The sequence below is a fragment of the Ictalurus furcatus genome, chromosome 3 (genome assembly GCF_023375685.1).
Source record: "Ictalurus furcatus strain D&B chromosome 3, Billie_1.0, whole genome shotgun sequence".
Classification (NCBI taxonomy): domain Eukaryota; kingdom Metazoa; phylum Chordata; class Actinopteri; order Siluriformes; family Ictaluridae; genus Ictalurus; species Ictalurus furcatus.
Window position 1 is genome coordinate 9,400,394 of NC_071257.1, and position 13,288 is coordinate 9,413,681.

Below are 13,288 nucleotides of genomic sequence, written 5' to 3' on the forward strand. Positions count from 1 at the left end.
AAAATACTCAAGTAACTGTCAAAGCAGGCTTTTGCCTTCATCAGGATGAAGCAACAGTGGTGGCTCTGTTATGAAGTGATTTTGAAGGGAACCAAGGGCTTCATTTATCAACCGTGCATACACATACTCTTGTGCGTAAACCGTGCGTACGCATGCTTCTATGTATTGAATGGGATTTATTAAAAATTTTGCTTATGTGTGAGGATGTGAGTATACTTCCACACGCTCCTGATCATGCATATGCAGGAACTAGTTTTAGAAGAGTAATTGCAGGTAAACTGACTATTCCACTTATTGTTAATCATATCAGTATAAGTGAGAGTAATTACTGATTTTGGTGTTCACAAGATGTGGACAGATGACAATTGTATATAAGGCACATTAAAAGATAGATTGGTATTATGCCTTATTTGAAAATTTGGCTAATGCAGCTTTGCAGAGGGAATGTGTTTTTAGGCAACAATGGAAACTCTGTGCTGAGAGTTAGAACTCCACCTCTGTTACAAACTGGCAGTGGAAATGAGCAAAAATGACATATTATCTTGCCATTGGAGAGTTATCAAATTTGTTATTCGGAAATTGAATGCATACGCAAATTTTTCTATTGTATTTAGATATTAGACAAACATGTCAGAAAAGTGCCAAATAAAGCATTCTTCATGCCACAGTACCTTTACTTTATTGTCAGTGAAGTTCATAGTGAAGTTTATAGATCTTTTGACATGCTTCATGTCGTCCGTAACAGGCTACTGTGCTTTTTAAAGGGAAATAGTTCAGTAATTTACCACATAATTTGGGAGCAGTTCTTTATGTGGATGTGCATGAGCACATCAATTTAGAATGTGTGGGGATTTATCAAATGGCCATATGTGCATAATGCATACGTGTGTGTGATGTACCAATTTTCTTGTGCATATGTGCAGCTCTTACGCACACATTTAGAACTTGTACTACACACGCTTTGATAAATGAGACCCCGATTATATCAACTAGAATTGTTTTTAGCAACTGTGAGCTACAAGCAACAATATGGAAAATATCGAGTAGGCAAAAGTGTTGTGCCTAGGAGACAGGTCAGTGCACTACTTTAATGAATAAGCAGTTCTTCCAATTAATTTTTGTTTTACAGTATGAAGAAAAAAAAATCATTGTGCACCCTCTTATTTTCTGTTGGCCTATGCTTCCAAGGCTTGCAAATTCAAAGCCTTAAAATACACCTAGATATATAGTGCCCTCCAGAATTATTGCCAATCATAAAAATTAGCTAAATTGATTGCATGAAATGAACAAAAAAAGGATTTTACATTTAATTTGGTATTCATGGAAATCTGTTTGTGTGCATGTGTTTAAATTCATGCATAAGAAGACTAACTAATGTAAACGTCAATTGATCGACTTCAAATCAAATAATTTTCAGGGATTACAAACTTTTATCTATGGATTATACTATCAAGCTTAAACTGCTTATTTACTGACATTTACAGCAATTAGCAGATGCCTTCATCCAGAGTGACTTACAGAAGTGCTTTGTAGTCTCTATCAAAAAGATGTCATCATTCTAGTTCACTAGGTGAGGGACTAAGGATACTACTGAGAAAATTTTGTTCATAAATTAAGACAAAAAAAAACTAGTCATTATGACAAAAGAAATGCCACAGTATAAACATAGAGCAGGCTGGTCTGTACATAGCCATATGCTATTAATAAAATATGCAGCTGACTGAAGATTTAGCATACGCCATGCTTATGTTTAAAAGAAGTTCCATGTACATGCGTCTTCAACTTTGTTAGTATAGGAAAAGACTCAGTGTTGAATTGAACAACTCAATGTTATTCTCTCTAGGGCAAGAATGATAGCATAGAAATATAATAAAATGCAAATAAAATGCACAATTAAAAAATAAAATAAAACTATACAATGTCAAAAATATCTGTACTTCAATGTGCTTTACTTATTTATCCTTATTTTCACGAAGCATGCCAATAATTCTCGATGGCACAAAGCAAAACTAAGGACTACCAGAAACAAACTTGTTCGTCACATCTACTGTCCTTTTACATTCAAGTAAACTGACTTCCTTGCCAGGATATGTTTATTCCTGTTTATAGCCCGTGATGTTACAAACAAATGTAGGGGACTAAAACAGTTAAAGGTTAAATAAAGCATGCAGTGCAAATGATGACCAGCATCTCAGAACTAACCTTGAAGGCCATTGAGATTGGAGGTGATCTTAAGGGATTTAACAGGACTCTTCTGGCCATCTGCATCTATAAATTCTTCCATTTTGGGAAAATCATCATTGCCAGAGACAGGTTTTGACGATCTGTTTGTAGGAGGAAGGTCTTCTCTGTCATTTAAATTTTCTATTCGGTCTCTTTCTCTTTCAGTTTGGTTCTAAACAAAAAGAAGAAAAGAACATTTTGTCCCAATCATTTCATTTTGGAAAAAAAATATTTTAAGGTGCAAACGGGTAAGCATTTTTTTACCTTTATTTTTTTCCTATGCTTAATTTTGGGAACATTCTTATTAGCTGGTTGGACAATCTTGTCGGCTTTAATCCACTCATCGTACCTTTTGAGAAAGAAGTAGTTACGTGAATAGTCTGCACTAAAGTTCAGCTAGTCTAAAAGACATGACAGAACAAATACACACTCAACCTGTAACAACTAGAGATGTATCGATACAATTTTTTTTCAGACTGAGAATGAGAACATGTTTTTGATACTTTCGGATACCTAAATGAGTAACCTTCTTATAAGAGTCATGTCAAGACCTCAGTCAGTCCACACCGGATACATATCAGCTGCATTTCCATAAGGACTACTGGCAGGAGAAAGAGAAACAGCGTACTTCGCTTTTAATCTGTCTTGGCAACTCCTATTCAATCAATCGTTAATATCCGTTAAGAGTAGGTGAATTTACATTTCTGTTGATTGGGTTTTTTTGTTTGTTTGTTTTGAGAGATACACTAACTGTTTAATATTTAATAATTAATGGGATAAGCCTAGTTCAAGAGAATCTCCGCCGACAACCATGCCCCCCTCTCAGCCAAGCCAAGCTAAGTCTCCTGTTTACCATTTATCTTAAGTACTTGAATGTTTTTTGCCCAACTGTCATGAATCAGGTGCTAATTCTGGATGTAAAGCATCCAGAAACTAAAAGAAGTCCAATTCACATTGCTAAGTCTCCTTTGCTCAAAAGGATTTACTACTAAGCCTATTTTGTGTATAGTTATCTGCTGCTGGCTGCAATAACAAAAATTGTTTACCCAAGAACATGACCTAAAACAGTGTACAGAAAGTGTACAGTCATGTGAAAAAATAAGTACCACCATATGAATTCATTTATTTATTTACATATTTGGACAAGCAAACATTTAATCCTCTTTGAAACCGTGCCTATTAATAAAGTTGATACACTATCAAATGGCATAAAATTGAAATTTTGTATTAATTTTCACAATTTATACGAACAAAAAACAGATCAGTCACATGGAAAAAGTAAGTACATCCCTACATTTATCACACCTTTAAATCCATAAAATTAGAATCAGGTGTTCAAGATTGGGTGCCAGTGATTAGAACCTGCTTAGTGTCTGGGGTTCCCTTTGCTATTGAGTAGTGTCATCATACCAAGGGATTTAAAAAGATCTCCAAATTATTTGAAATACATCATTCCACTGTAAGGAAAATAATCAACAAATGACCAATTTGTCCAGGACTGGCCGTCCCAGCAAATTCAGCCCAAATTCAGCCCAGACTGTCTGATGCAACAAGTAGTCACCAAGAACACCAATGCTTCTACAGTCAGAAAGAGATTGCACAAATTTGACTTGTATGAGACGCGTGTCAGGAAAAAGCTTTTTTTCCTACTACAGTTTGCCAAACAGCATACAGGCAAAGACTATGCCTTTTGGAACAATGTGTAGTCAAATCAAAGAGAGTTGTTTGGCCATAGTAACAGCAGAGATATTTGGCACAGACCAAAGACAGCTTTTCAGGAGAAGCACGTCATACCAACTGTGAAGGACGGTGGTGGAAATGTTATGGTTTGGGGTTGCTTCACTGCCTCGGGGACTGGATAGCTTGCATTCATTGATTCACCTATGAATTCTGAATCATATCAAAGAGTTCTTGAAGATAATGTGAGGCCATCTGTCCGAAAGTTGAAGTTGAACTGTGGAAAGTGGACCTTTCAACAGGATAATGATCCTATGCACACTAGCAAATCCAAGTAATGGCTCATAAAGAAGAAATGGAGGCCTATGGAATGGTCTAGTCAAAGCTCAGATTTGAATCCCATTGAAATGTTATGGGAAGATTTGAAACAGGCAGTACATGCAAGAAAACCCTTAAACATCTTGCAACTGAAAGAATATTGCATGGAAGAGTGGTCAAAAATTCCACCAAGTCTGGTGGACAATTATCCAAAACACCTACAAGAGGTTATTTCTGCTAAAGGGGGCAATGCTAGCTTCTGAGACCAAGGGTGTACTTACTTTTTCCACAGAAGAATATCACATCTATTGAAAAAGCTAATTTTCCTTGTGGTTTTGTTCAAGTATATCAACTTCATTAATAGGCACTGTTTCAAAGATGATAAAATTTTTGCTCGTCCAAATATGTCAAAAAAGGCGACAATTTCCATGGGGTGTACTTTGTTCTGCAACTACAGGTTACACAGTCACAACATCTTTGTAGATTATGATTTTAAATAATGTGCAGAGTGCATAGAAAGTGTGATTTTAAGATCTCAGTGGGTCTCCATTGAGTTTACTCTTCACTAATGTGGAAAAAACAAACTTGAAATGTACAACAAAGGCACCACCTCCTCTAGAAGGTCTTTAATGGCTTGAAATGCATTTTCAAAAGGAATTGAATGACATATTTACACAATGTGTCCGATGTAAATTGGCCTAAAGCATTAATCAATCAGTTTTGTTATGGATGTGTGTCACGAAAATGTCATTTAGCTCAAAAAATCAATTCTGTACACTTGTGGTAAAGTTCATTTTTGTCATCACTGCGAAGAAATCCCACAATGCCAATGACAAATAATGGAAAGATCATCAAGAACAACATACTGAGTAAGCACTGTTATTTTCACTCTTCAGGCTTGTTTGTAAACATTTTTTCTCACCTAGTGTATGCTGTTAGCAACGTACTCCTTGGGTTGAGTTTTATATTTACAATGTTTTATCAGACAAAGATGCAAAGTTCCACTTGATATTTTCACAGAGCACAGTTTTTTGCTTTGACTGCATCATTACTCGTGTAATATGTGCAGATCGTTGGCATTTCATGTTACATCACATAGCATCACTGTTGGTATTGGCACATATTTTCCGAGTACAAGTAAATGAGCATGGTATTATGTACCATATACCTGTATCGATGCATCCCTTGTTACAACTGTTAACTTAATAACATTAACACTGAAACATCACACAGTTCTCAAAATACACCATTATCTTCATGGTTAAGATGAGGTTGGCAGTACAATTGTGCTGAAAATGTTCATGATGTTTTTTCAACATGAATAAAAATATGACAGCTTGATTAACACATATATGAAGGTTTAAGTAGAGTTCTGTCCTGAAAGAGGAAATGATGATTATGATTAGACTATTCCTTAAATGTTAAGTGTATTCAGTCAAACATATTGCACAAATAAACTTCTTCTAAATCTGTAAAATCCTAATGCTTTGTGTAAATATTGCCAATAAAATGAGTGACCCTGTCACAGTGTTCCGACAATTCAGTGAAAAAACCTAGTCCACCTGCCCACGTTATATAATGGAAGCAGTTTTCCCCAACACTAACACATATTACTAAGAGATCCTAATCCATCAGAAACAGACACCAAAGTCATGCTGGGGATTCACTATTTCCATAACTCGAAATCATCTCAGAGCATTTGTTTTCCAGACAAGTTCAACCTATGGATAAACAGAATGCCAGTACTCCATTTAATTAAATGTCAGAGAAACACATCTGAGTTCATCAACTACTAGATGGCCACAATGAAACGCTATAGATGCTTTGAGATTGGGCTAGAAAAAGCTGACACAGTGACATCAGGGTTTAACTAGAAATTGGATCCTTTTCTCAGAAGAAGCGACCACTTTTTTTTTTCTTTTTCTTTTTTAATACATAAGGAATTCCCAGGGTCCTGCCTTACCTGACATTCCAGCCACAGTAGTGTACCAGGTAGAGCACCTCTCCCCCCTCCAGGTCTGACTCTTTCACAGTGGCTTCGTACGTCTTCTGATTGCGACCTCGCCCATACCTCACCTGCACCTTCATCCCAGGGGGGTAACACTCAAACTCCTCCCCTTCCTCCCACTCCTGACTGCTGTCATCCCTGTAAGAAAGACAGTTCAGCACTTCCTTTCCCTAAGCCTGCCCCAGAATATAGACAAGAACCCATCTCCACCCTCATAAAAAACCTGAGTCATCAGCTTCTATAGTGCCATCACTTGGTTGAATACGAAAATTCTACAGCCCTGAATGTATTTGTTGTCTATAATAATAATAATAATAATAATAATAATAATAATAATAATAATGTTTTTTGCTTGCCTGCGTCTCTTGATTCTCAATTTGAAGAAGTAAGGGTAAACTAAGGATTTATATGTTGATCATCACTATTAATCAGCAGTTACATTTATTTTTGTTATTTTTGTCATTATGTCAAACAGCACTTTCCTGATTATTACACAGCAAATGGGCTGCAAATTCATTAATGCTCTCATAATGCCAGGCTTCTGCTTCTACAGCTCAAAGTTATACACAGGTTGCATTATTCAAAAGGTGAAACTTGCAATTTACCCATTGGTTTCTCCAGTCTGTGACTGATGCATAGGTGCTGAGAGAACTTTAGCTCATACATTCTGGCTGTGTTCAAAGGTATCCAGCAGCTGGAAAGATAATTTTTACTGGTGCACTACGATGTTCTACATGGATATTATTGCAGATACTCAATTAGCCCTTCTTGTTTCCTCTACTGAATCACTGTCCTTATCATAGTTTACATAATCTAATTTTCAAAGCTGGCTTAATGAGAAGGTCTTAAACTTCAGCATGTACTTGGTAATTTTTTCTAATTTGAATTAACTATTTATAACATATCATTTATTGCATGGGTGCTTTATCAGGACACACCGATATCCCAAGACTGAAGCCACAGTAGGTTCAACAACAAAGTCTATCCTAGCTGTAGTGCTGCAGTGGTTGTCTTATGCTATGCCTTTAATCGCAAAGTATGGCCTTATAAAGAACAGTACAGAATAGTAGAACACTAGCTAAACATTACGGAACATGATAGCTTAATAAACAGGCTCCTTGTGATGCAACAGCCCTGGCATAATTTATGGAATCACCACACTTAGAGGTTGTTCACCCAGCTTTTTCACTTTGTAGGAAATAAACAAATGAAATTATTTTAATTGATTGCATATTTTTTTCCAGATGAAGTAGAGGAAAAAAAAAAAAAGGAATCACTCAATGTTGAGGAAAATATTATGGAATCAACAACAACAAAAAAAAATTACAATTAGCACTTTGCTGCTCCTCTTCAGGCTTTTATGACAGCCTGAATTCTTTGAGGCATGGACCTCACTAATGAAAAACAATATTCTACATCAAACTGGTTCCAACTTTCTCAAATAGCAGTTGACAGATCAGCTATGCAGGATGGAGCCTTGTTATGGACCAATTTTTAAAAATTTAAACCATAAATTTACTGGTGATGTTGTTGCACGGATATGCCTTTCCTGAAGAAAAAATTCAACACTCTTTACTCTGTGGCAAGACACATTACCATCCTGAAAAATTACTTCATCACCAAATCTATTTTCTATCGACATAGTGAGAAAAGTGTACAAAATTTCAGTCTCCATCTCGACTGGTCCTTTACCTGACATGCAACCCCATATCATAAATAAGTGGGGAAATTTTATTGTTTTCTTCAGGCAGTCATCTTTATATTTTTCATTAGAACACACGAGATAAAAGTTCCAGCATCATCTCCTTGGCCAATGCAGAATCATTATTAATCACTGAATACCATTTTCATCCAATCATCCACACTCCATGATTGCTTCTCTTTAGCCCGCTGTAACCTTATTTTCTTCTGTTTAGGTGTTAGTGCTGGTTTTTGATATACGTGAATCCCATTTCAATCAGCCGATTTCTTACAGTTCTGTCACAAACAGTGACTACCTTTACATGGACAGCAGTAATCTAATTATTGACCTTAATCTGAGTAAGATAATAATGTGATTAAGGTGTTTACATGAGTCGCTTTTAGAATACTCCTGTCATGTTCCCGTTTTACATGTTTTAGAACATAATTAGATTAACAGCCCGCGTCATTACGTCACCGACACCGTCCGACGTCCCTCCAGAATTTCACGTATCAACATACAGTTCGTCTTCGTTATGGTACCGTATACAGTTTTGGGTGTTTTTATTTATTTTTTTTACGAACGCTTTAAGTGCAGTTAATTATTTGTCATGCTATACGTGCTAATAGACAACTGCTTGAAGCAGTGGGTGTGTCCCAAATCGCGTAGTTACCGTCTATATAGTAGCCGAGATACATGTATTTTTCCCCACTACAGGCCTATAGTAGAAAAGTTTGCGATTTGAGACACAGCTGAACTCTCTTGTTCGCCGTAAAACGTAAAACTGCCGTGTTTGTTCGTGTCCTGTCGCAAAATGCGGTGAAAACTCTTACACGACGTTAATAGTGTGATTAAGGTGTTTACATGTCACTACTACACGTCCATAATGCGACTAAAATAGGAGTACTCCACCTGTCTTAATTAGATTATTGCTTACTTCGATTATCACCTTAATTAGATTAAGGTAAGTAAAAATTGCTGTTTACATGGTAGTTTCTTAGAGTATGGTCTTAATTGGATTAAGAGTGGATTATTGTTGTCCATGTAAACGCAGCTAGCGACACCTGCTTCTGCCCATTTGTTGTTCACTTGTTTTATTGTGCATTTTCTATTTTCAAGGCATACTGCTTTGAGTTTCTATCCTGATGCTTTGACATCTTCCTTGGTCTAACCCTATGTTTTCCTTTTATAACCTTCCCAATTTGTTTCTACCTGCACCAAATTTGATATGAACAACCAACATCTTTTGCCACACTCAGTGTTGGATTTCATTGTTTCAATTGACAACTCTCTTGGTGCCATGCTTCCTTTCAATTAGCCCAGTCCAACAGCTCGTTAAGGTCTGTAAGCACTCTCTTTTAACTGCAGACTAGTTGCATTTTTAGGTTTGTGCTTGTATTTGTTTTAGAAATGCAAATTACAAGGTGATTCCATAATTTTTGGCAAAAAATGGCAAAAATATGCCATTAATTACAACCCCAATTCTGAAAAAAGTTGGGACACAGTGTAAAATGTAAATTCAAAATCCCTTATTTTTATTTTAAAATGGTACACTTACTCAGTTTAAATATTTTCTATGTTCTATTGTGAATAACATATGGGTTTATGAGATTTGCAAATCGTTGCATTCTGTTTTTATTGACATTTCACACAGTGTCCCAACTTTTTTGGAATTGGGGTTGTAAAATATTTTAATCTAATTTGATTTAGGTATGTTTACTTTGTTCTGTTTCTGATTAAACTTTATGTTTACGTTCAGCCGGTTCCCTCCTCCTCCTTGCCCATTGTGACGTTCATTACCCTAGTGCTGAACGGGTGAACATCAGGCCTCCGGCCTGAATCTGGCCGCGGTGGAGTGTGACAAGGATGAGGGAAGGACCAGGCTGTGAGGATGCACGTCTAGCACCAAGTTATCTAATCTGTGGGAGAGAACAATGAAGGAGTGGCTGGAAGCGCCAGAGGGGAAGAGAGAGAGAGACGCACGTACGCTTTGCGTTCCGTTTGTGTTTCTTTTATGTTTGAGTTTTATTTATGATTAAACTTTATGTTTATGTTCAGCCGGTTCCTGCCTCCTCCTTGCCCTTGTGAAGTTTGTTACAGATAAATAAGACACCTACATTTTTCTACGGTTTAATAAATCCAGTCACCAAATTATAAAGTTGAAATTCTAGGGTCTTCAGAGGACTCAAACACAGTTATCTCAGTTTTACTCTCATTCAGGTGCAAGAAAGTGAAAGACAGTCAGGCCTTTACGTCCGAGAGACAGATCAAGAGATGATCTAAATCATTCCTATTGTGTCTGAGGGGCAGACAGATTTGGATATCATCTGCATAACAATAAAAAGACATACCGTGTTTCTTAAAAATTGAAACTGAAGGAAGCATATACAGTCATGTGAATAAATAATAGTACACCCCATGTTTTTGTTGGGTTTTTCTTTTTCTTTTTTTTTTTTTTTTTTTTACATATTTGGACAAACAAACCTTTGATCATCTTTGAAACAGTGCCTATAATGAAGTTGATATACTTCGTACAAAATTAGCTTTTTCAATCATTTACTCAACTGATCAATAGATGCCATATTAGTCTGTGGAAGAAGTAAGTACACCCTTGGTCTCAGAAGCTAGTATTGCCCCCTTTAGCAGAACTAACTTCTTTCAGGCGTTTTACATAATTGTCCACCAGGCATGCTGGAATTTTTGACCACTCTTTCATGCAATATTCTTTCAGTTGCAAAATGTTTGAGGGTTTTCTTGCACGTAATGCCTGTTTCAAATCCCCCCACAACATTTCAATGTGATTCAAATCCGTGCTTTGACTAGGCCATTCCATAAGCCTCCATTTCTTCTTTTTGAGCCATTACTTGGATTTGCTAGTGTGCTTAGGATCATTATCCTGTTGAAAGGTCCACTTTCAGTTCAACTTCAACTTTCGGACAGATGGCCTCACATTATCTTCAAGAACTCTTTTATATGATTCAGAATTCATAGTTCAATGACTGCAAGCTGTCCCAGTCCCTGAGGTAGCAAAGCAACCCCAAACCATAACATTTCAGGTGTATGAAGTGCTTCTCCTATAAAGCTGTCTCTAGTCTATGCCAAACATCTCTGCTGTTATTTTCCTTAAAGTGGAATGATGTATTTCAAATCATTTGGAGATCTTTTTAAATCCCTTGCCAGACTCATAAGCATCCACAACCTTTTTTCTGAAGGCCTCTTTAGATCTTGGCATAATGACACCACACACCTCAATAGCAAAGGGAACACCAGACAACAGATGTGAGAGGTGTAAATATGACAGGTTCCACCTGCACTCCCTAAGCAGGTTCTAATCACTGCCACTTAATCTTGAATAACTGATTCTAATTTTATGGATTTGAAGGTGTGATAAATGTAGGGGTCTACTTACTTTTTCCATGTGACGGATCTGTTTTTTGGTCATTTAAATTGTGAAAATGACTACAAAATGTCAATTTTATGTGTCATTTGATATAATGTATCACCTCCATTAATATGCACTGTTTCAAAGAGGATCAAATGTTTGCATCTCCAAATATGTCAAAAAAGCCAACAATTTCCATGGGGTGTACTTATTTCTTCACATGATTGTACAAGGGAAACAGAGTAGGGGCAAGAATAGAGCCTTGGGGAACATCCCAAGTAAGATGAGCAGCACCAGAAAATAAATTACCAATATTAACTGAACACCTTCTGTTTTTAAAATATGATTGAAACCAGTTAAGAGTATTCCCTTGAATGCCTGCATATTGCTTTAAATGAGAAATAGAACAGCATGGTCACCTGTGTCAAACGCAGTGTTCAAATCTAAAAGCACTAGCACAGCAAAATCACCAGATTCTACAGTCAATAACACATCATTTAAAACTTTTACCACTGCAGTCTCAGTAGAGTGATATTTTCTAAAACCTGACTGAAATACTTCAAAGATTTTCATTAAAGAAACTCTGTAGTTGTCGAATGACTTTTCTCTTATTTTTTTATTTTTTTTTATTTTTATATAAAAGATTTTGGTAAAAGGTTTGGATAAAAGCATCTGCTAAATGAATAAATGTACTGTAGGTCTAAAATGAGAGAAAACTGTAGGCTGTACACTTGGGGATGAACCTTTTGCTTCAGATAATCTGGAACAATACCAGTTTCAAGGCATTTATTAATAATTATTAGAAGACTAAATCCAACCACATCAAAAATTTGTTTAAAAAACGTGGGAGAATAACTTCAAGGGGAGAGCCAGTAGGCTTAGCTGACCCACAATTTCTTGTAAGAGAGAAAGAGAAATAGGTTCAAATTGGTTTAAAACACCAAAACAAGCAGGGGGAATAGAAGGATCCCATGCAGATAGGACAATATTAAGACTAATATCCCTAATCTTGTCCACAAAAAAATAAATAAAATAAAGACACAAAATACTAATAAATAAGGACTCAGCTGGGTACACAAACAGAAGGATTTACAACAGCATTTATAGTAGTGAAAAGTATTTTAGGTTTGTGACAATTTTTTTCAATGAGGTCAGAAAAATACTTAGACTTAGTAAGTATTTCACATTTCTCTGGAATTGAGTTATGGTGTCCCTTAAGATTTCATAAAAGACTTCAGCTTAAAACGAGTTTCAGCTCATCTACAGACCTGTCTGAGATCACAAGTAGTGTCATTTAGCCAGGGTTCAGATTTAGGTTTATTATGTTTAGCCTTCAATAGAGCCACCAAGCCTATAATGTAAGTGCAGATAAAATAAAACAAACTAAGGTGCTATTCGGAACTCAAGTCATGGAGAGAGAGAGATTAAGAGACAGACACCTCATTAAAGGCTGCTGAAAAATCACCACTGGTAGTTGATGTGATCAGATGAGACCAACAAACATGTTTATAAGATTTGACGATATGAAACAGTTGATGGATAGTAAACAAAATAGTCTTACGGCCAGAGATACTATAGTCATATATTTCAATGTCACAGACGGGCCATGGGGATAACAAAATCAAGTGTATGTGAGTGTGAGCTTTCACCAGTTGAACCAAATCAAATGTGTCACTAAGGCGCATAAATTCTTTAGCTAAAGAATTTGATGGACATCAGACATGGATATTAAAATCCCCAAGAATTAAAAGTCTACCACAATTAGAGAAAATTCATTTATACAATCTTTGTGATATTTAGGTGGATGATATATCACTGTGGTCTATTTCCAGTACAAGCAGTTGAAGTTCATAACTACAGTAGTCATCAGTCGTTAAAGTCCAGCAGCAAAGATTTTGTTTAAATATAGAAGCCAGACCTCCACCCTGACCTGAGGTACGAGGAGAATTGAAATATTTACAGTCAGAAGGTACCAGTTAAGAAAACAGGCTTAAATCCC

At 36.3% G+C, this 13,288-nt stretch overlaps 1 protein-coding gene across 4 annotated transcripts in view; it reads right to left on the bottom strand.

The window, feature by feature from the left end:
* The window catches only part of arid4b (AT-rich interaction domain 4B), a 165,957-nt gene that overhangs the window by 17,320 nt on the left and 135,349 nt on the right, over nucleotides 1-13,288 (bottom strand). For 3 of the 4 annotated variants that reach the window (XM_053620694.1, XM_053620692.1, XM_053620691.1), the window contains 3 exons: nucleotides 6,182-6,364; nucleotides 2,488-2,572; nucleotides 2,203-2,395 (listed from right to left, as the gene is read on the bottom strand). In XM_053620694.1, coding sequence (XP_053476669.1) covers nucleotides 2,203-2,395; nucleotides 2,488-2,572; nucleotides 6,182-6,364 — 461 coding nt within the window. The remainder of the gene's footprint in view (nucleotides 1-2,202; nucleotides 2,396-2,487; nucleotides 2,573-6,181; nucleotides 6,365-13,288) is intronic. The other variant, XM_053620693.1, reaches the window with a different exon arrangement.